This window comes from Eublepharis macularius, chromosome 2 (assembly GCF_028583425.1).
Source record: "Eublepharis macularius isolate TG4126 chromosome 2, MPM_Emac_v1.0, whole genome shotgun sequence".
Classification (NCBI taxonomy): domain Eukaryota; kingdom Metazoa; phylum Chordata; class Lepidosauria; order Squamata; family Eublepharidae; genus Eublepharis; species Eublepharis macularius.
In genome coordinates this window covers 160,207,475-160,232,345 of record NC_072791.1, presented here as the reverse complement: position 1 = coordinate 160,232,345, position 24,871 = coordinate 160,207,475, and the positions used below count along the sequence as shown (strand labels likewise).

At 42.3% G+C, this 24,871-nt stretch overlaps 1 protein-coding gene across 1 annotated transcript in view; it reads left to right on the top strand.

Moving 5' to 3' along the window:
• The window catches only part of CNTNAP5 (contactin associated protein family member 5), a 472,567-nt gene that overhangs the window by 150,515 nt on the left and 297,181 nt on the right, over positions 1–24,871 (top strand). Inside the window, exons 6-7 of the mRNA XM_054970095.1 lie at positions 8,416–8,600; positions 23,942–24,085. Coding sequence (XP_054826070.1) covers positions 8,416–8,600; positions 23,942–24,085 — 329 coding nt within the window. The remainder of the gene's footprint in view (positions 1–8,415; positions 8,601–23,941; positions 24,086–24,871) is intronic.

Below are 24,871 nucleotides of genomic sequence, written 5' to 3'. Positions count from 1 at the left end.
GTTGTGAATCAGCTAAAAAAAAAAAAAAAGCAGAAGAGATGGTAAATTAGCCTGCCTAACTCCTAAGACACACTCTAAAGTCTTATATAAATCATGAGTGATACGGTACAGCTCCACCAAACCAGTTAACTAAACACATCCCGCAGTGCAAGGTAAGTGAACCTACCTCCCTGAAAGCCAATTGGGAGAAGAGAAAAAATTCCTACCTGGCGCTGATAAACAGCAACTGGCTAATCCTGCCTTGAAATAGTGAGGGTGGGTGGGCTGAGCAAAATGTGGCAAGGGTGCAGAAGGAAGGGCTTATATGCCTTAAGCTTTGTCCACCCCCAGCAAATCCGGATGCCCATGAAAGGCATAGTCAGCCTTTCCTTCTAACGGGGCTGCAAATGCGGCCCCGACCAAGCTACTCTGCATCTGGCTGGGAAGGGGCTGTCTTGCCCGCCCCCCAGTCGAAATGAAAGGCAGACACAAAACTTGGGAATAAAATTGGGCCACTTTATTGAATACAACATAACTTGTCACTATGGCAAGGGATCTAACTAACTAGCAGTACAGGTCAAGTTCTGGGGTCACTCCAAACCTCCTCCTTGACCTGTCTGGGTGAGCCCCCACTGCGTGGCTGTACTCGGCGGCAAGGCAAATAGTCCCCCCTCCAAGCCTGCAGCACCTCACCATACAGCAGGAGGGCCATACTTGTACAGGGTAGCCTGCCCTTGCAGCTGGCTACTGTACAGCCTACCAGCCACTCCTGACAGACCCCAATTCCTCACCAATGAAGCTGTGCCAAGGGGGTCACCAGCCTGCTCATTTTCCATCCTAACCTGCCACTGCTAGGGCCAAGCCTCTGCTTAGGCCCTCATGACCCACGAGCCAACCTGAGCTCTTGCTGTAAATCATCCAAAAATATGTTGTTGCCTGCCACTGAAAGGTGGACCCCATCACCTCAATAGAGGTTGGCACGCCGGCCTGAATTCTGGGATGTGGCAAGTAGATCCCCAGACCCTCTGCTAGAGCTTTTTCCAGGGCTCTGTGGAGCCCGTGCCTAGCCCACCCCATCCTCGCAGGATTTGAGGCTTCCCACCATACCAAACGTGGAAGCATTGTTGTCCACATGATCAGCACATCAGGCCAGGACTTGCCCATAACCAGCAAGTCCTCCCAGGCCTTTCCCTTCACCAAGCCAAGGTCATTGCTGCCTAGGTAGATGACTAAGATGTGAGGAGGTGGGCCTCTCCTTCCCTCAAAAAGGAGTGGCAGCAACCCAGGCCAACAAAGGCCTTTATGGCCCTGCCACTCGACCATAGTGCACTCACTAAGGTTGAGCTGGGACCCGTTCGGTGTCCTCCTGGCTTGATGGGCCACCCAGAAGATTATGCTGTGTCCACAGATGAGGATCCAGAGCCTCTCGCAGTGAGACACAGCACCTGAAGAAAGAAACAGAACCAACAATTTACAAGGATGACAGAGGTTGCATGTATGCCCTGTTATCTGTGGACCGCCAATACATTATCTTTTGGATGGCAGGCCCAGTAAAATCCTGAAGTAATGTGTGCCAAATTTGACACCCACCTAGTCTGGCGAGAGCCTTACCTGTGACCGCCCAGAACTGGTACTTAGTAAGAGGGATGTTGTTCACATGGCAGAAAAGTAATCCCTCACTATCCCCTCGCAACTCCACGAACTGCTTAAGTGCACTCAAGAGACACAAACCCAGTTCAGAACAGGAACTCAACTGAATCTCTGTCCCTTTGCCCTTCTGGTTGGTTTTAGACCACCAGAACCTGAGAGTAACTGTATTGTTAATGAACTTGAGGTCTTGCACCATAAGGGCATGACCAGACCCCTCCCTAAGGGATTGGGCAACCAATTCACTAACCCGCAGAGCCCCCCAAAATGCCATAAGAGTGGCAGCATGGAACAATGCCACTTTGAAGTCCAAGTGGCACACATTCTTCCACACAAGGCTGAGGCCTCAGAGCACCGAAGGGGAAATGGGTTGCCTGACATTACCACATGATCCTCTTTTCTGTGACCAACCCTCAAGCATCTTTCTCAACCTGAAGTCTCCAGTGGGGTCCACCATGCCCCTAGTCTTGCTGGCAAAGGCAAGAGTTGCTGGCTTCTTATGGACTTAACCATCAGCCCCTTACCTTTCTGCTCCACACAGAACTGCATAAGATGTTTTACTGGTATGGGCCATATTTGACAGAGCATGTGCCATGCCATTATTCACACCCAAAACATGCCTTGCCCAGAACAAAACATTCAGCTGCAAACACTGAAGCGTGAATGCCCTAAGCAGCCTCATAATCCATAAGGATCTGGATGAGAAGGAACGAAGGATGCATACCACTGCCTGATTATCACACCAGAAATGGACAGTACGATCTGCCAGTTTGGCCCCCCACAAACAGACCACTGCTAGTATAGGAAACAGTTCCAGGAAAGTCAGGGCTGAAATGAGCCCCAGATGTACCCAGTGACCCCAGGGCTTGACCTGTACCACTAGTTAGCTGGATCCCTTGTCGTAGTGACAAATTATGTTGTATTCAATAATGTGGCCCAATTTTATTCCCAAGTTTTGTGTCTGCCTTTCATTTTGACTGGGGGTGTGTGTGCAAATCATGAGTGATGCCGTCCCTTAGGCTGGAGGAAGTTCAGCCTAAGAAGTTTTGCTCCAGCCTAAGGAGTCTTCCTCCAACCTGTGGATCTTCTGTTCCCAGGAAGACAAAGCTGTTAGTTGTCCCTTGATACATGGAGTATTTATGTGTCTCATTGAATTTCTCATAAGTACATCATCTGGCATATTATAACAAGAATTCTGTCAGCTGATTGACACTCAGGGCCAAGCTACAAGTGACGAATGACACTTGAACGGCAAGTGGATTGAGTGGAGGGCAAGTGAAAAGGGAGAAATGCACTTGTTGTTCAAGTGTCATTCATCACTTGTAGCTTGGCCCTGAGTGTAGGGACAAATAGAAATACTCATTAATAGAGAGAGCATTCCAATTGGTCATATGAGTGTGACACCTGGGCCAGCTTTCCAGTTCAGCTGTTTGGCTTCTGTGAAATTTGTGCAGGTCTCAGTTCAAATAAGCCTAAAATAATGAGGTCTTGGATTCTGCAGAAAATTAAATCAACATTGCAAAAAGGCAGTCATCAGCCTACTACTAAAATAGCCATTCCCTGACAAAAAAATGATGTGGCTGATTATCACCTTGTCTAGGCAAAGTGATTTCTGGGCAAAGTGCTTGAGAGAGCAGTAGCAGACTACACCAGGTCTTCTTGGATAACTCTTATGTGCTGGACAATTTTCAATCATGTTCAGGCTGGGCTATAGAACAGACACAGCTCTGGTTTTTTAGTTGATGATCTCTGTCTGAATGTTGATATCTTTGTTGCTCCTCCTGCATCTGTTTGCAGCCTTTGATACAGGAGATCATGTCATCCTGATTAAGCATTTGGATGCAGAAGCAGGTATCAGTGGATGTACTTCGGACTGGTTTAAACCGTTCCTCATGGACCAGACTTAGAGGTTTGCTGTTCAAGACCAGCTTTCTTCAGTGTGGGAATTATCTTGCAGGATTCCACAGGGCACAGTCTTATCTCCCGTGTTATTCAATCTCTATATAAAAGCTTTAGGAAAAATCATTTGTAGCTATGGAATTGGGTGTCATCACTACATGGATAACACCCAACTCTGTCTCTATCTAAATACCCTGGTGATGCAGTACAGATCTTGAGTCACTGTCTGATAGCTGTGGTCAAATGGCTGATAGTGAACAAATTGAAACTGAACCCAGAAAAGACACAGTGATGCTGGCTGGGAAGGCAAATACAGACTATAATCTATATTGTTGTCGAAGGCTTTCATCTATATTACTGTATACATCTATATTACTGTATATAATCTATATTATTGTATATTGTCTGTTGCTGTATGTTCCTACTGGGTAGTTTCTACATTGTTTAACATAGGCCAAATTGCTTATGTTTTGTTTCAGCTCTGCATTCGAATTTACACTTGTTTTCCAATTTCTGCAATCTATACCCTATTGTATTGTTTATTGAATGTTCCAGCCATTTATCATCTTAACTTACACTGTGCAATCCACCTTGAGTCTCAGTAAGAAAGGTAGACTATAAACAAACAAACAAATAAAAATCAGCAATGGTTGCCCTGATTGGGTAACCTAGTAAAGATCATTGCTACTCACACTGTCAGTTATTAATGCTAAAATTGACCATGACTGTACATCAAGCTAAAGGGTATGAAATAAATTCTGCAAGACTTGTTTAGAGTTATGACTCTCAAGGAGTAATGTAAACCTCCCCCCAGGATGTGTGGAAAAGATTCCTGTGGAGAACATTAGGTTCTTCTTGAAGTTTCCCAGCATATACACAAAAATTGGTGGGATTTAATTTCAGCAGTTTAAAGTCTGAATAACTCATCTAGAATCATCTTTGAGGAAAGATATACAAAAAGTCCAAAGATTATAGAAGCTCTCTGTCAAAGCAAAAGTCTTCAGAGAGATTTGGAGTGCTTACTCATTGCTGCCTTAGCCAGAAAGAAGAGACAGACACAGGCTTGGAGGTAAAGGGCCGTTTATTAATATAACAGTAAATATAACTATAACTAAGGCAAGGGCCAACTATGCGGTACAGGTCAAGCCACGGGGTCAACGCCGGACCTCCGCCTTGACCTGTTTGGGCGAGCCCCAAAGCCCCGGGTGTAGGCCATCCTGAGAATGACTGCAACCCGGCCAGCCAGGCGAATGGATCCCCCCCCCCGCAAGCTCCTAACGCCCCAGCCGTACAGCATGAGGGAAGGGCTTGCTCCTGGGGATCCCCGCAGGCGTCTGCCTGTGCATTGGTAGCCGTCACAAGCATACCGCACTGATGGCAGACCCTGTTCCCACATGGGGAAATGCCACTGGGTGCTCACCGTCCCGCTCCCTATTCCCGAGAATCTCCTGCCAAGGGACCGACACAGCACCACCCAGGCCAAAACCTCCGCCACAGCCATCAGTGCAAGGTAGGCGAAAAAACCCCCACACCAAAGGCCAATATAGTGAAGAGGCAAAAAATTCCTACCTGGCTCTGCAACAGCAGCCGGCTAATCCTGCACTGAGACAGGGCAAGGTGGGTGGGCCGAAGCAGAAAGCGACTGCTGGCTGGGAAAGCGGAGCCGCTAGAAAGCATTGGCTCCGCCCCCAGCCAGAATCCCCGTATGCCCGGGAAGGGAGTCTGCCCCTCCCTCCAGGCAAGGCAGCAATGGACGGCACCCAGCCAAAGCAGCTTTGCTGCAGCTGGGTGTGCCGGATTCCACAAGTTAAGGATGATTTCTTAGAACATGACTTCTTTCATTCAGTGTGTATTTGGATTTAGAGCAAAACAAATCTTATACACATGCTGATAAAGTACTTCTTTGATCTGATGTTTTGTAAGCTATCACTTTGTAATATGCACTCTTCAATTTTCAGCTGCTCAAAAGATGAAGGATATTTAACATCATGATCTTTCAGATCATAAAATGCACAACTGGATAATATTCAAGAGAGGAAAATCAGATCATGACATGATCTGATAATAAGAATGTTCTTGTAAATTTCAGAACATTTTTAGGGCTCTTGCTTTGCCTCTGCAATCAGAAGAATGAGACAGACAGTAGTTGGAACTATGGGCCACTTTATTAAACACAACATCAATACTAAACTGTGGCAAAGGCAAATTGGTGGAACAGGTCAAGCCACGGGGTCACTCCTGGACCTCCTCCTTGACCTGCCTGGGCGAGCCCCACTTCTCAGGGCTTGAGCCATTCATAGAATGGTCTGGACCCGGCAGGCTAGGCAAAGGGTTCCCCCCCATCAAACTCCTAAAGCCTCAGCCATACAGCATGAGGGAAGGACTTGCACCTGGGGTTCCCTGGAGGTGGTCTTGAGAGGTGGTGGCAGCCATGAAGCCTACCCTCGTTCCTGACAGACCTCTTTCCCCACCGATGGGGAATTGCCAAAGGGATGCTCACCGGCCTGTTTCCTATTCCCCAACTTTCTCCTGCCAGTGAAACCTACTAGGCACCACCCTGCAAATGCCTCAATCCTCTGCTTCAGCACAAGGTAGGCAAAAAACCCAACCCCATCCAGCCAATTTGGGTAATGGTAAAAAATTCCTACCATGCTCTGGAACAGCATCCGACTAATCCTGCACTAAAACAGGGCGAGGCGGGTGGACCAATCACACGGAGAGACTGAAGCTACGGGGCAGAGACTCCTCCAAGTGCACTTGTCTCTGCCTCCAGCCTGAAGCCCAGATGACCAGGAAACCAGTCTGCCCCCTTCTCCATCCGAGGGGGCAAACTTTGACCCCCAGCTTAAGCTGCGAGGCAGCTGTTGGGAAGGGGCTGCATTCTCATAATACTATTTTTTAAATATAATGATATTGTTAAAATCATTCTCACCTCAAAGAAAGTGAGGAATTATTCTGTAGGAAGGGGGAAAGTGAGTCACAATTAACTGTTGCCAGTCCTAGCCCATTCCTAATGAGTCTTTAAAAACACGAAGTTGTAACTTATGCTATTATCCTATAATTTCCTTCTGCTAAATGTAGAACCTTCCTCTGCCACAGCAAGGACAAGGCCTTACCAGAAGGCGGCTCTTGCTCAGCCATACCAGAAAAAGGGTGTTCACTTATTGGAGTCAATGGTGTGGATCTAGCAGGTTGTTTTTGTGAGCTTTCTGCCCACGAAGCACAACTTTCTTGCTTTGCATCTCTAATCATAGACCAATATCCCCCCCCCCTCCTGAAATGTTTCAGGAGTGGCATTGCAGAGGGCATTCTGGGCTGTAGCAGGAGAGGATAGAGGAGATAGTTGTATTCTATGGGTGAAAATCCTTCCATCTATGTAAACACTCAGCTGGATTCAAGCCACAGGATCCAAACCAACATGATTCACAGACTCGACGATCAAGGTGTGCCTTTTCAGTTGTTAAACATTACAACTCAGCTACCATGTTGGTGTGCAGTAGAACAGTAGGATTTGAACCCTGTGGTACATTAGAGACCAACAAGATTTTCAGGGTTTAAGCTTTCGAGAGTCAAAGCACCCTTGGGCCAGTCACCCTTCTGGTATCTGACAAAGGGCGTTTTGACTGTGGAAAGTTTATACCCTGAAAATCTTGTTGGTTTCACTGGTCGAATTCTGGTTTCTGTTGGTCAAATCCTGCTGTTCCACTGGCATTACGATTGTGCTGACAATGAACATGGACATCATGACAGCCATAAGTAGACATTTATGTCTCCTATTGCGTTAACATAGCAAAATGGAGGAGGCAACCAAAAGGGACCCTATGATGTAAACATTTCTCCAGTGCCCGATCAATTTCCATTAGGCAATTACTTTCTCAGTGGTCTTATTATTGTTAGACATGGATTCCAATATCATACAATGCAACTATAATTGCACTGTGGAGTCATTCTTCCTCTGTTATGGAGTTTGCAAACATGTCCTACATAAATATTGTTCACTGTTTACATTTCTTCCATGGCATTCCAAAATATTATTATTCTTTTTTGTTGTGTTTTCCCTCCAAAGTGGTATAGATAGCAGTATTCTCATTAAAATTAAAATACACTCTGCAAAATGCAATGTGTTGAAATGCCAAGAGTAATTAAATTGTACGAGCCCTGATCGTAATATATCTGATTTATTTGTATGCTCAAGTTTTCAATTAATCCAGATGGTGTGCTTAAGTGTTACAGTCACTACTGTCTTTAGATCTGGGTAACAGGCAATGGAACAATTCTCCTAATACTGTCATGGCAGAAATAATGAAATTGACATTTCCACACAGCTCAAACACCAACATATGTAGATATTCCGGCAGACCGCATTGTGGCAAATTTATTATTATTGTTGTTGTTGTTGTTGTTGTCGTCGTCGTCGTCATTGTCATTGTCATTGTCATTGTCATTGTTAGATCTAGTCTGTATTTACGTTTTCTCTTTATACGTCATTGAGGCTGCAAAACATGCATGATTAATTGAACATAGGAGCCTTGAATAAAGGGGAAACTTGAAATTTTTATGGTGGCATATTTTGTGTCTGCACCTTCACCACATTATCTATGGCTCTTTGACCCAACCATGAGTGTAACAAGAAATAGTTTCCTGTGATGAAATATCAAATAGTGGCTCCTTGTGTGTAAAGCAAGTTGATGTTAATAAGGCTGAACTTGGAAGAATATCGCACAAAGGATTGATTACAGGGTGGAATGATCCTTTGTGTCTTGGAAGGAATCCTCACAGCTCTGAGAAACAAACTTGGGCAGGCATCTTAGCTACTAGACATTACTGAGGCTGGATACAAAAGGAAAATAATTTATTGGTCCCAACCATGTCTTTTGATTGCCTCTACAGGAGATGCTAAGCTGCGTTTCAGTAACAGCCACACATCAGTCTCCTTGGGCAGCCTCCTGGATGACCAGCATTGGCATTCGGTTCTCATTGAGCGATTCAATAAACAAGTGAACTTTACAGTGGACAAGCATACGCAGCATTTCCGGACTAAGGGAGATTCGGATGACTTGGACATTGATTATGAGGTGTGTCAGGAGGACTTTTGTGTAATGAATGTCATCATAGAATCCCTAGATAAATATTTTAGGGAAATGGTCATTATAGTCCACGCTAGCTTTATCATCAGCAGCAGTGATGTAATACTAGCAAGTATCCATCCTGCAGGACTAATAATTTATGTATTTCCATAGCTGCATACTTTTTAAAATGTCATCTTAAGTTTAGAGGACCAGTATGGATTACTGCAGTGTTCTTGACATACAGAAAGGATAGCACATGCATAATGCATTAAAAAAGTTCCAAGTATCAATGAATTTAAGCAATGTACCATAACATCAGTAGCAATGCTGCTTTTAGATATAACAGGTGCCTCATCTATTCTGTCACTTACAGTGAGTATTACTTACAACCCACGAAGAAGCGTACTTGGAAGTTCCCATTCTGTTTGTTTATAGGGATACATACTGTGATATCTTCATAAGAACCAGTGGCCTTCCTGCCTCCTAAAATTCTAGAATGCAATATATGAACTTATGGGATTTACCCATCAGTGATTTTTCTTTCCAATGACAATCACTCTTGATGCTCACAAAATGGAAAGGATCAGTTCAAATTAAGTTATCTGGAAAGGTCCAGTGGCTTACTGACTCCACTGTCAGTTGGTTGTTGGACTGCTCAAAGTTCCACTCCTTTTGGCCCCTTTCTAATAAATTTCCAGCACTAGATAGGTTGGTTATCTGAATCCCCACTAAATCTGATTATCAACACACAGAATGGCTAGCATGCATGCTGTTTTAAATTCATCTCTGTGGCAGTGGCTCCAAGCACCAAATCAGTTCTCCATAGAACAACATCAGTTCTCCACAGCACCACAAGCTTTTTAATGGCTGTTTTCTAAGACAAGAAGAAAACTCCCAGATCATCATCACTCAAGCTTTCATACACATACTTGCCACATGGAGACTGCTACCATGGGAAAGAATTCAGAAGTGGCTATGCATTTAAGTGGTTTATTATTTGTCGTACAGAAGCCAATAAATGTAAATAGCACTTCTATTTTTACCATGGTCTGATTTTAAAGACATTCCCCCATAATTCAGGAAATGAAAACTTCCTTTCTTGTTCATTTATATTGTATGTGGTGGCAGAGGTAAAGTGAGGATCTTACTTGCTCTTCTGTAATGGCACCATCCTGGCATCAAACACCTATCAAAGGGCAAAAAGGGTAGTTTAAAATGTTAATACCATCTGTTCCAGCAGAGAAAAGTTAACACTGGCTGAGAAGCCACCCAAGAGAGGTAGAAATAGCCTGAAAATTGGAGCATCCTGTTCCAGTGGTTATCATTTCCACTCCAAGGCAAGTGTCCATATTGGCATGGAATGATCTAATTCACACACCTTTCCTGTGTTACATTTGATTGCTCATGTCTGCCAAGCCATTTGGAGAGATGAGATCATTTGTATTTTTAACACCATAATTTCTTGCTTTCTTAATTCTGTTCCTGCTAGTTAATGCTTCTTGTTGAGTTGTAATGGTATACGTTTCAAAATAAGTAGGTTAAGAAAGTAGTGTCAAGAACTTGATATCCCTTATCTGGATGCAGGTCCAAATGCTGGTGTCAGTTTTGGCTCCCCTTCTTTTTAAAGGATCAGTTCCCATTTCTCTGTTAATTCAGGAGCAGATGGCTTACCAATGGCAATTACAGGTGCTTGGCTCACCATTCTGTTATTTTGACTTGTCTTTCCATACTTTGGAGCCAAATGTGAGGAAGGCACCTTTCCCTCATGCTGCAGCTTGCCTTGTGTGTGAGAGATGTTTATATCCTTCGGCAGTAATTAATAATTACCCTGCACCAAACCAGATGCACTGCTGAAAGCATTTGGTACCCTCAGCCATGGCTTGAAGTCAATATTAGAGCAGCTAATATTGTGCTGGACTAGCTTTACTTGCTCCAGAAGCCTTCAAGAATAGGGGAATGGCTTTCTTATTCCTCTTGTTCCTTGAACTTTCAAGGGAATGCTCATTCAGATGAATGCTAGTTAAAGGGAACTTGTCCATTTTTATTTCACTTAACATCAGGGTTAAGTGTGTCTTGAGAGTTGCTTTCAGGAGAAGCTTTGATTTGAGCATGGTTGCAGCTTATTTTGGTATAGCTAACATAATGACTACTATATATATATATATATAGTATATGATTCATATATATATATATATATATATATAGTATATGATTCATATATATATGATTATGATTATGATTATGATTATGATTATGATTATGATTATGATTATGATTATGATTATGATTATGATTATGATTATGATTATGATTATATATATGACTATGGTGTATGCATGTTGTATTATACCATAAATGTGAGATTTTCTGTCATAGTAAAAAAAGCATCATAAGGGGACTTGTTAGTGATAAAAGCCTTGAATATGGTAGGAATACAAACCTAAAAAATTGGCAGCATTTTTTAGATTCAGATTTGGGGAAGGGTGCCCTGAGTGTCGACTCACACAGGCAGCAGGCAAGGGAAAGCTCCCATGTTGTCTGAACAGAACACATCACAGTTCCAAGGTTCAGGCACCAATTAGACAACACTCACAGCTTCAAGTCCAAAGGGGTATTCCAGAAACACGTTCACAATAACAGGCCAAGGTCAGAGACAAGCAAATCAGTTCCAAACACAGCAGCAAGGTCAGTAGTAAGCGGATGCTGTGTTTCCACACAACCACTCCCTTTTCGGCTGCTTTTAACCCTCACAGTGTTCAGCAGTTTGTGCTGCATCATGCACCTGCCAGCTGTCTCAATCATGCTCCTGCAAGCACTCATCATCACTAATGATGCTGGGCCGGTGCTGTGCTGCTAGCCTGGCACTGCGCCTTCTGGCTTGGAGGGCTCTCCTAGCCCTCCTCTGACAGTGCTCCAGAGGCTCTGGTGATGAAGGGGGAGAGCTGGCCTGCACCTGGCTTTCTGTTGCCAGCCCAGGGCTGGGAAGCTGAGGGGCAGAGCTGGCAGGTGCCTGGCTGTCTGCTGTTGTCCCAGGGCTGGGAAGCTGAGGAACTGATGTGCTGGGACCTGGCTGTGGATCTATGCCTGAGCCTTCAGAGACATCCTCCTCCTGCAGTGCCTCTGCCACTGGCTGTGGATCTGGGTCAGGTTCGCCAGCTGCCTCTTCCTCAGAAGAGTCCTGTTTGTCTCTCTGTTCTGCTGGGCTGGGTTGGTCCATAACAAAGGGCATAAGTACCAAAAATAGGGGTATTCAGGTTCCCTGATACTATGTAGGAATTTGGGTTCTGGTTTTATCCTGGATTTGAGATTTATTTGGGTTCCATTATTCCCTATGAGGGACTGGGCTGGAGTGGCTGTTTCTCAACCAAGTGATACCAATATTTCTGGAAATCTAGTGCTGCCTTTCCACTAAAAACTCTCCCCCTTTCTTCCAAATTGGACCAAGGGGTCCAATTTTATGGGTCCTTGAACAAGATGGTCCTGCACATCCTACTTGTTTTCTATGGGGAAAAATTCACAGAAGTCAATAGCCAAACACACACGACAACCAGTGGCCAAAAGCCTCCAAGTACAAACAGAATCAAGAAGCCCAACAAAACCAATGTCAAACCAGATAATTCAAGCCAAACCAACTTAAAAAAACAAACAAAGCAAGGTGCTACCTGGGCTATAACACTTGAGAGAAGGTGCCTGGGTGTGATTACGTCAACTGTCCAGGTCATTTCCTCATTGCAGCAGTCAAGCAGGTCATCAACAGAAGCACCAGCCATATCAACAGGAAAATTTACTTCAGCCATCAGAATACCTTTCAGAACCATCTGTCTCCAGTGGAGGATCATTTAAACAGACCCCCTCCACCTCTACAGACTCCTGTTATGCCCCTAAGTCTAAACCTGAGAAGATAGTGGTCTGTCCCTGACAAAGGAACTATCACCAATTCCTCCATCCTCTGATCACATTCATTCAACCCAGATAAAGTTGCCTGGCATGGCCTGGTAACTGATGGGAGATGGGAGAGGCAGGAACTTCCTGTTGGAATATATGTGTGTTGCAAGGTCTGAGATTCAGTCATTATGGGGTTAATGTGTTTACCTACCAAGCTATTGTTTAGATTGACCTGGAAAGGGAACCTGGCACAAAGCCAATAATCTGCAAGCCCGGGAAACTTGAGAGTGTTTGTAAACTGTTATTGGTCAACAGGTCAGGTGACTGTCCTTTCAGGGTCAAGAAGAAGGAGGAAGAAGAAGATTCTCCATTCCATTATCCCAGCTCTTTGTTGTAAACAGTAGTGAGAAATGTAGCTCCAGGTGTTTTTGTTTTGTAGGCAACCTGTGACCCTTTTCTCTTTAGAAGTAAATGTTTTTTAAAAGCTAAACTTGTGTGCTGACTCTCTATTGATCCAAGATCCATTGCACCTATGATTTAAAGCTATTTTTAACCTTTTTTCCCCCAACAAAGTGGTAGCAGAGAGGATGGTTGATTTTGGCGATTTTGGTTGGTGATTTTGTTATGGTGGTTTGTTTTGCCAAACAAGCAAATAAGTTTGAAATGGATCTTTAAAGAGAGACTAAGCTAGATAGGCACAAAGGCTCAGATTTTTTTTTCTACCAAACCTTTTTTGCTGCATTCAGTTGTAACTGGGAAAAGGAGATTATTTTAAAGATCTTGTTGTCTTTAAAAGTTTCTTAAAACTAGTCTGCACTGAGAAAACTGCAGCTGAGAACTATTTGGAAGTTTTTTCTTTACCCTCGGAGCGGAGCAGAGACGGCAGAGAGAACAAAGGAGATCGTTAACTCCACGTGTGCCTGAATCTTCACAGCTGAAAAATGAGTTCCTCTGACCAGGGAGTCGTGAGTAATCCAAAGCCATTTCAAATTAGCCAAGGAAATTTCAATATGCCCCATTTAAATAAAAACAACTTTACTTGGTGGCTGGCATTATTAAAAAGCCAACTTGAAATGCATAATGCTGAGGACATTCTAACTGCAAACATACCAGATGATTCTCAAATAAAGCTTGAATTTACCAGGAAAAATGCTCTAGCCAAAACATTAATTATGACCTCAGTATCTCATTATGAAGTCCAGGACTTGCATACCTTTGATACTGCAAAAGAGATGCTTGAAGCTTTAAAGAAGCGTTTTGAAAAACAGACATGCACCAAAATAATCTATCTTAAAACAGAATTGTTTGATTTTAAAATTAAAGAAGGGGATTCCATACCAGCCCAATTGCAAAGATTTATGAAATTGCATAGAGAGTTGGAAGAACTCGGAGAGGCCCCGAAAGAGCGAGATGTTGTTGTTGCCTTGCTGAAAAGTTTACCAAGCAGCTATGAAAATTTAGCACTTCTCTTGAGACATAAAGAGAATTTAACACTGGAGCAATTGTTGACAAGTTTAAGAGAGGAACTGGATTCAAGAGAGGGAAGGAATTTGCAGGCTGTGTCTGATGGAATGACTGTTTTGAATTTGGGAAATGGATATAGAGGCAGACAGACTAACTGCTTTTCTTGTGGTGGAAGGAGCCACATGGCCAGAGACTGTGCATTAAACCGAATGAATAATGGAGCGGCCATTGCTAGCCAATCAAATGCACGTTACCCTAGTACAGAGACTCATGTTGAAAGAGCGTCTTCTCGTGGCAGAAGAGATTATAGCAGAAAAGGGAATTTCAGAGCCAGAAGCAGAGGGAGTATGTCTAGAGGCAGATTTCAGAGAAATGGCAGGAGTGATTGTGCACAAAGAGTTTTTGATGATGAAGATATTCAGGATAAGAAATTATTCCTCATCGATTCAGGAAGCTGCTGGCATATCTGCAAATACCGTGAATTGTTTTCTGAACTTGATACTGATGATAAACCCAGACTGTTCCAAGCAAATAAACAACCACTTAATGTGCTAGGAACGGGAAAGGTGCCAATTAAGCTATGCACAACAAGAGGGGAAATAGTAAATGTTACCCTTCAAGATGTGGCACTTGTTCCTGAAGCAGCAGAGAATTTAATCTCAACTAAGAAACTTGTGGAAAAGGACTGTGTGGTGGTTCTTCAGAAGAGAATGGGTAGTAGAAGTGTAATTGTTGAAAGGAAATCTGGAGTTAAGTTTGCTGTTGAAGAGAGAAATGGACTGCATTATTTTGTGGATGTTAGTGAAAGACCAGAAGCTGCTGATGCTGGTGAAGGACAGATTTATCAAACTAGCCAAGGTGCTTGTGATCATAGGAAATGCTTGTATTCATGGCATGTAAAAACAGGCCATAGAGGCATACAAAGTGTTGAAAAGTTGTTAGAGGACTGTGGAATTTTTGTTCCTGTTTGTGATAAAGCAAGAGAGAAATGTGAAACCTGTCTTAAAGCAAAGGGAACTAGCCCAAGCTACACAGGAAAGTCCACTACTCATAATGAGGAACTTCTAGAGACTGTATACTCTGATCTTGTTGGTCCATTAGCGCCATCTCTTGGCGGCAACAGATATTTTGCAACTTTTACTGAAAGCAAAACGAGGTATAGCATTGTATATCTGATGAAGAGCAAAGATGAAACACTTGAGAAATTTAAATCTTTTGTTGCCACAGTTAAGAATAAGTTTGGAAAAGCTCCTCAAAGCCTACGTACTGATGGTGGTGGAGAATATTGCAATGCAGAATTTAAGAAATTTTTGCAATTTGAAGGCATTGAACATAAAGTCAGTATACATCACTCTCCACAACAAAATGGTTGTTCTGAGAGACTGAATCGGACTATACAGGAAATGAGCAGATCTATGCTTATACATTCTGGATTACCCAATGCATTATGGGCCAAAGCTGTGAACACAGCAGTTTATCTACACAACAGAGTACCTTCAAAGGTGACAGGCATTACTCCATTTGAAGCCTGGTTTGGCAAGAAGCCAGCTCTGAAGCACATCAAAGCATTTGGTTCCAAGGCCTATGCTTTTATACCAAAGGAAAGGAGAGGAAAGCTTGATCCTCGAGCTGAAGTTGGACTAATTGTAGGGTATGCCACTGGTGGAAGAGGATACAGAATTTACAATCCTCAAGAGCACAGAGTCAAAGAACAGAACGTGGTGTATGTGGATGAGAGCCATTTATTACATGCTTCTAATGCAACTGAATCCACAGTGACAACTGATCCAAGTGATACAGAAACTGCTCCTGTAGAATTGGTTGATTGGTTACCTGCAGTGACACCTGGGAAACCGGCAAGTCCACCTTCTCAAGAGATTACCCAAACAGAAGGGGAAGCAGGGACTGGACCAGAGGAGACAGAAGCAGCAACCACTGTGAGACGATCGGAAAGAAGCAACAAAGGAAACCCACCAAAGAAGTATGGATTCTGTGAAACTGTGCAACTTATCCAAGAACCTAAGAACTGGAAAGATATATGCAAACTACCTGCAGATGAAAGAGACAAATGGATTGAAGCAATGGAAGAAGAACTGCAATCCATAAATACAAAACAAGTATGGACTCTCATAAATTTACCCCCAGACAGAAGACCTGTTGGATGCAAATGGGTGTTCAAAATCAAGCACAATGCTGATGGAACTGTTGAGAAATACAAAGCACGTTTAGTAGCTAAAGGATTCTCCCAGGAATATGGAACTGACTACTTTGAGACTTTTGCACCAGTTATCAACCATGCAATGTTCAGGACACTACTCAGTGTTGCAGCATCAAGAAACATGATAGTAGAGTATCTGGATATAAAGACAGCCTTTCTCAATGGAGAATTATCTGAGGAAATCTATATGGAGCAACCTGAAGGATTCCAGATCAAGGGAATGGAAGATCATGTGTACAAGCTCAACAAAGGTCTATATGGCTTAAAGCAATCAACAAAAGCCTGGTATGACAAAATATCAGGGCTACTACAAAAGCAAGGATTCAAGCAAGGAAAAGCTGAACCATGTCTGTACACCAGAGTTAAAAATGGACAATACCAGTACATTCTTATTTATGTTGATGACTTGATAATATCTTGCCAAGACAGACAAGACATCAAAGAAATAGTTGATGGGCTGAACAAAGAGGTAGAGGTGAAGCAACTTGGAGATGCACAACATTACCTTGGAATACAGCTAGAAAGACTTGAAGATGGAACCTTTCTTCTAAGTCAGAAAAGAAAACATTGGACTTTATAGAATCTATTGGCATGAAAAACTGCAATGCGACATATATACCAATTGAACCTGATTACTTGAGAGAAAGAGATGGAAAACCACTTAGGAATATTGGTGAATACAGAGAAGCAATTGGAAAACTTCTGTACTTGAGCAAAACCACAAGACCTGATATAGCAGTAGCTGTTAGCATCTTATGCAGAAAAGTAAGTTCTCCTAATCATCATGACTGGAACGCGATAAAGAAAATAGCAAGATACCTGAAAGGAACAGCAGTCCTAAAGCTGAGAATCTCGCCATCTGAGAAACCAAGACTGGTTGGATATATGGACGCCAATTGGGGAGAAGAATCAAGTGACTACAGATCAACCAGCGGATATCTATTTTTTTATGGAAATGGACTGATAGACTGGACTAGTAGAAAACAAACCATTGTAGCACAATCTACAGCAGAAGCTGAATGTGTGTCAGCGGCGAGTGCCTGCAGTGAACTAGAGTGGATCTTCAACCTGCTAAAAGACTTTGGAATAAACGAACCTATACCTGTAGTTATGTTTGAGGACAATCAAGCATGTATTACTATATGCCAAGGAGAAAGTACTAAAGCAAGAAGCAGATCTATTGGACTTAAATGTGAACTTGTGAAACATATGTACCAGAAGGGACTAATAGAAATTGAACATTGTCGTACTGAAGAAATGGTGGCTGATATTCTGACTAAACCATTGTCTAAAACCAAGTTTGAGTATCTTCGTGAAATGTTGAATATGTTTGATCCTAATGCTGAAAGAAAAGTTGAATGATGTTTGTTAAATATGAATGCATAATGACTTCCATGCTAGACCTTGAGAAGGGGTGTTGGAATATATGTGTGTTGCAAGGTCTGAGATTCAGTCATTATGGGGTTAATGTGTTTACCTACCAAGCTATTGTTTAGATTGACCTGGAAAGGGAACCTGGCACAAAGCCAATAATCTGCAAGCCCGGGAAACTTGAGAGTGTTTGTAAACTGTTATTGGTCAACAGGTCAGGTGACTGTCCTTTCAGGGTCAAGAAGAAGGAGGAAGAAGAAGATTCTCCATTCCATTATCCCAGCTCTTTAGCTCCAGGTGTTTTTGTTTTGTAGGCAACCTGTGACCCTTTTCCCTTTAGAAGTAAATGTTTTTTAAAAGCTAAACTTGTGTGCTGACTCTCTATTGATCCAAGATCCATTGCACCTATGATTTAAAGCTATTTTTAACCTTTATTTCCCCAACACTTCCAGGGGTGTGATCAGCATCACTGACACAATGATGTCACTTCCAGTACAAGCCAGAAGTGATGTCATTGTGCTGGACATGATACTTTATCATTCATCCAAAACTCTATGGTTTAACCATAGATTTTTGGGTGAATGCTACAGCATCCCCCAGCATCACTTCCAGATCATTTTGGAAGCAATATCTTCACACAAGGAATGCCAATTGTGCCCCCCCCGCCATTTTGTAGAGACATTTCCTCCCATTTCTGAACTGAGTGGCAGAGAGCAACAGGAGCAGCAGAAGGGAGATACCCTGCCTCCAGTGGGAAACTGGCAACCTTACACCCAGTACAAAATACCAGCTCAAAAGCAGTAGCAAAGTTTATCTCTGTAATAAGGGAGGGAGGGAGGAATATTGCTTGAAAACTATATCACACTGGTATGTTTATGTCTCTGGTACATTCATTTAATACATCTTTGCTTGGCAGCAATATGCATAATTTCTTGCCTTCTACCTTTCCCCCCACAACCATCCAGTTGACTAACAATGCAGTCTTAAGCATACCCTTTTAAATCTACTGAAGTTACTAGGCTTAGAAGGGTTTAACTCTGTTTAAGATTGTAATGTTAAACCTTTGCATCGTCCACTAATTTTCCCTTTCTGCTAACCATGCCCTAGTTATCCTTGTTGTTTCCAGGGCTCCCATCACTTATCCTACCATCCAAATTCTCTGTGTCAAGGAGACATTCTAAACACATATAGAGATATCATTTTCAATAAATCCCTTCTGTTCATCGATAAAAAAAATCTTAAATATAGCAAAGACAGTTGTGCATCATTGAGTGTCAGAGTTATTTGAGGGGTATTCATTTGCAAGGATGGGGTGAGGGTTGGAAGCCTATATTACAAACTTTTCAAGAAGAAGAGGGAGATTAAAAATGGATTTAGAATGTGTGTTCTGGAAATAATCATAGAAGGTGTTTAGTAATTCATATGTGTAGGACACATATCTAACGTTCCGATCCGATCCAAGCGACACAGTCGCGACCGACCCTCGGCTACTCCATAGATCGTCCCTCTTCAGGCCTTTCTGTCCTATAGCGTGTCAAGAGAGATCCGCAAAGCCTCGCAGTGAAGTTTTTACAGGGTAGTTCACCATTGCTTTCCCCAACCCAACACACTTAGCCGTATGACAGCCACAAATGGCAAGTCATACGTTGCCACCCCCCTCGGCACTTTGAGCCAGTGTGGGATAAGGGGGATATCTGACATTAAAAAGCACTATATTCAGAAGCCCCTCAATGGATATTTTAATCTTCCAAGGCATTTTGTCGCTGATCTAAATCACTATATTTATTTATTTATTTATTTATTTATTTATTTATTTATTTATTTATTTATGTCATTTATAGTCCACTTTTCTCACTGAGACTCAAGGCAGATTATATAGTGTGAGATTAGTACAGTCAATATCAAGGACATTTCAATAAATAATGCCATGGGGTAAATAAATGCAAGTTTACAAAGATCTATCATTAGCAAAAATCCAAAACAGAGCTGAAGAAATGCTGAAACAGAGCATAAGAAATTCTAGGACTGACATTGGACAAAATAAAACTACCCAGTAGGATCATACTGAAAGCAACAGATAGTACATTGGAGCACATACTTAAAGGAATAGATAGTACATAAGGCAACATAGTGATGAAGTCCCTATCTTGTTAGTGAAGCATCTCTCCCCCAATCCAGGTTTGGACAAGGATTTGTGATTTCTTACTTACTATTCATGCAAATATTTTAGCATCAGCCAACTGTTAAAGCTGAAAATATGTTCGGATAACTTCTGAACCATCTTTGCTTTCTTAATTGGATCTGTTTATTACATCTCACCTTGTACTCTTCGGATAAGATTTTCTGTTACTTTTGGGGTAAGATTGTATGGTAATTTCATTTTACTTATCAACAATTTGTAGTCATCACAAACTCGGAATGATTTATTGCTAAATATGAGTATGATTGGATCTTGTTTTAAACTGGCCTCCCTTTGAAACACCCACTACCACTACCACCTTTCTGTTGTTTGGAGTTTTAAGTACAAATAACAACATAAGAGATGCTGGATCAGACCAGTGATCCATCTAGCCACTCTCTCATACACCAGTTGCCCCAGTGGGTCACCAAACAGGTCACAGTGGCCAAGATCTTCTCCTGTTGTTGCCCTCTAACACTAGTTTTCAAAAGTGTACTGCATCTGACTGTAGAGATTCCCTTTGGTTACCATGGCTGGTAGTAGCCACTGATAAACATATCCTTCATGAAAGTCGGCTGTGGCTGTGACCATCACTAGATCTACAGACAGTGAATTCCTCAATTTAACTGCTCATTGAGTAATGATTTTATTTTTATTTTTCTTTGTTCAGAACCTGTTGCCCATCATCTTCAATGGGTTGCCCATTGAAATGTATCTACCTAGTGGGCAAACGGTTCACATGTCTAATGAAGTGAGCTCTGACTCACAAAAATGTATGTTGGAATAAATATTGTGAGTCTGAGATGCCACTGGGCTCCTGTTTTGATTTTGCTGCAGTGAGGCTTACCAACCTCGAGGCAGTCCTGGAGTTCTCCTGGAATTACATTTGATCTCCAGACCACAGAGATCAGTACCCAGGAAAAAATGGCTGCTCTAGTACTTCTGTTTCTCCTATGGAAGAAACATTCCTGCTGAGCTCCTCCCCGCACCTTCCCAGGTACCGCCCCCCCCAAATTTTAAGAAACTTCCCACAGTGGAGTTGGCAGTATTAGTCTTTTTGTGTCAAAAAGTTTTTAATTTCAAGTTTCTACATTGTCAGATGTATGTTTTTGTTATAATCTCAGAAATCTTAGAGTTGTGAAAGTGCACACATACGACACTTAAAAAAAAATTCTGGCCACGTCACCAGCTGCCAGCTTCAGAGAACTCCCCCCACCCACCAATGCAAAGCTCTCTCAGACTGCAAATTACAGCTCCTATTTGATCCAAAGACCATTCTGATGAGGGAGAACCAAGACTCAATCACAAAATCCAATCTAATAGGATTTTGCAAGCAACCCTAGTTGGCAGCAAGTTCCCGTGCAGATAAACATAATAAAGTTCCACTGATTTCAGTGGCACTCAAGTGTGCTTAACTTTACACTACCCATAATTGCATTGGTTCAGGCTGTTCCCTAAAAATCTCTCACATGAGCATCTATGGATAAATTCCTAGCATAAACCAGTTTAATCCCACTGGTTAACCAGTAAACCAGTTTAATCCCACAATTATAGAAGGCTAACATTTACCTAATTTATACCATCCACCAGTCCAGAAATTACTGAAACATATTCTTTAGTTTTAATGTCTCCATCACTTTACCCCAGCACTACAGTAGTCTAATGAAAGTTTATTTTAGTACACTTAGGAGATTAAAGACTTAGCCAAGGGAAATAAAACAATTAGTTTGGTAATTAAAAATATTACTGATCACTAAGGAAACTGTTTTTCAATAATGCAACACTATAATTGATATTGATTGCCCTAAAAAAAAAAAAAACAGAACAGAACAGAATCCCAGAGCTAGAAACTTCAAAGAACTAAAAAAGAAAGGGCAGAGGCAGCTAACTGGAGCAAGAAATAACTAGTTGGATCCAATTTATAATTTTTGCTTGTGCTTGAACTCTTGTTTAAGTGGAAAGTCAAGAAAAACATTGTGATAACTGCTTGCACTGTCAAACTTCCTGTATTTCCACTTGCACAAGATCTTGTGCAACCAATTTCTGGGAACTCTCTAGGGAGTTAAGTGGTAGATGTCGCACAAGTGAGCTAAATCTGTTTATATTTCAATTTATGTGTTGCTGTATCCCAGGCATCAAGCCCCCCCCCCCACCACACACACACACACAAAAACCAACTGGATTTTAAACAGAACTTATCCTGTCAATAACAAGATTAATTTGGGTATTTTAGCATTCTATAGGAATGAACATTTGTAGTATTTCCAGTGCAGTGGGCTCAAAACAAGGTTTGGTGACAGCTCCTCAGGAGTGGCTTTGCCATGAGGCTAAGTGAGGAAGTTTCCCATTCCAAGTGCCATTAGGCAGCCTATTTTGGCCTACTTGGTGCTGAACATCTTTGACTGCAGGTAGAGTTTCACATGATTAAAAGTTCCCCTATACAAAATATTCTGCAAATAGAAAACTAGTATATCATAGGAAGGGGTTCTCAGCTCACTTTCTCATTGACATATAACTTTTCTCTGTGCAGGGATTGTGGGGGGGGGGGACCACCCACACTCTTTCCGCATGTTTACTGGGCAGCCAAGAGCCACCTCAGGCCCCTGAACAACTGCATCTGTCCCCTCATATGCCCCTGATCCAAACCAAATATCATAACAAAACAGCCACATGGCCTGCTGTTACCAAGATTAGAATAGTAACTGTCCATTGGGTAAAAAAATTAAAGAAAAAGACCCAGAAATATTAAAGAACAGATTTTATTTTACTTATTAATATTTACTTATCATGAAGTTAAGGTGTAGTATATTCAGTGGGACTTAATTCCAGAACTGCATGCTGTGTATCGCAGCCTTAGTGAAACTTTTTATTTCTTAGAAATTGGGGAACAAAGAGCCTGTTATGCAACCTTCTCCCCCCTCCCCAGAAGTGACTAGGGCTACTTTTTTTTGCAATTCAGCCAGGACAGCCATCTTGTGCTGAATGCAGGTGTCAGACAGGCAAGGTGGAAACAGACAGCACTTGCCTTTCAGCAGCACAGAGAAGAGTTGTGATAGCAGGTGGCTGCTGCTGCTGCTGCCAATAGTAATAGTAATAGTAATAGTAATAGTAATAGTAATAGTAATAGTAATAGTAATAGTAATAGTAATAGTAATAGTAATAGTAATAGTAACATGAATATGTGTGCAGTAATTCCCACCCTGAAACTCGAGGAGCAGTGTTGTGCGCTTGTGCAGAGCAGCACATGCAAAAGCAAGATTACTGCTGGGCTGCAGGCACTCAGTTGAGCATTCATAGATGGCTTCTTTGAAGCCATCCAGTGGACATGAGTAGAGATGGGCATGAACCGCATTACAAACCTCAAAAACCCACGAAAATGGCGATCGCGTGATCGTGACCCAGAAGATCGTGATTGGCCACGGCCAATGAACCAGTGGTCGGGAGAAGCCTGGTTCATTGCATTCGGGCGCGGTTTGGGAAGCCAGACACTCAGGCGCCAGCAATCTATTTGCCAGGGGAATGCCTGAGCTCTGTCTGCCCTCTTTCTGTTGCCCTGGAAACCCGAATGGAAGCCCAGCTTTCCTTGATCAGCAGGGCTTCCTTCCAACCACGGAGCTGCAAAGCATTTACAAGTTGGGAGAAGACACCCAGGGGAGGGAGGGGGAAGGGGGTGTTCTGTAGCCATGGGCACTCCAATCTAATCCCTGCAAACCCTGATAGGCAGCTCTGACGGCCAAACACAGACCTCCTGTGTTGCTGAATGGGACCCATGCTTTATAAATAGCCATGGTCTCTCAGGCTGAGTTTCACTTTCTGCGAGCAGTGGAGTGAGACAGAGCTCTTGCTTGCCACTTTGGCCTCCATGAACCATGATCCGGTTTGGCTCGGCAATGGGATGCAGTATGGGAAGTGTCTAAAAGACTGTAGTAGGCATGCACATTGTGCACCTTTTAGCTAGCATAGTGATGATCAACCAAAACATTTTTTGTACCTAAATGTGCTTGTCAATAACATTCTCAATAAAAAAAACACAACAGCAACACATAGTAAGGCCAGCAATGCCACACTTTTCTTTCTCCACCGAATTTACTCCTCCAGTCTGATGATGCCATTTCATGATAACATCAGCAGTCATCAGAATTCAAGGACCCTCAGTGTCTTGCTGTGTTTTCCGTAATAATAAAGTTTCTGGAGATTTAAGAGACTGTTGTGTTTGTTCTTTTCCCAAAGCTCAGTTTTGGAGGAATTCCAGTCCCAGGAAAACCAGGAACTTTTCTGAAGAAGAATTTCCATGGCTGTATCGAGAACCTTTATTACAATGGAGTCAACATCATTGACCTAGCAAAAAGACGGAAGCCCCAGATCTACATTGTGGTAAGAAGAACCCGACGCCTATTTTATTTACTGACTCGTTTTTTCCCTTGAAGTTGTGTCTGTTGACAGATACTGCTCACCCTACCAAGCAAAAGACACTTATATTAGAAAAACCATGCACATAATTTGCCGCTTCGAAGGATGCTTCTGCAGGCTGTGAGATACTGAAAGACACAGGTGCGCATTTGTAATCTTCTGGGATTCCATTTTTTTTAGTGGGATTCAGAGTCTTATTTTGGAGAAGCCTGACTAAAGAGTGAATGTAGAATGTAGAAAAATATACAGAGTTCATCATAATTAACCACACATTTCATATTGAGAAGCTGGATTGTGAAACGCTTTTTGAAAACTGGGTTTCAGATTCCTGTTTAGTGCCTTAATATTTATAAAGTGCAGCTGTGGTCCAGAATTATCTATTTTGGAGATACATGAATATGCCCTTCTTCATTTCTTTCTGTTTTCATATGTTGTCCTGTGAACATTTTTGTTTTGTCCTTTTTTGTTGCCACATGTATTTAATTCTTTTACACAATTTATACATTGCATGCCACTTACATATGACTGATACGAAAACCTTAACACATGTAAAAATTGCATGGAAATGCATTGATGTGAGGAAGCGAAGTGGCACAAAGGGAGAACAAAAAGACAAGGGGAGAACAAAGACAAGGGAAGAACAAAAACAAAATGTATATTTTCAAGTTGAAACAATGGGTCTGTAAAATTCAGCACACCTCTTTCTGTTATCTGTGAGAGCAGTGACCCTTTTTAAAAAAAATCCAGTTT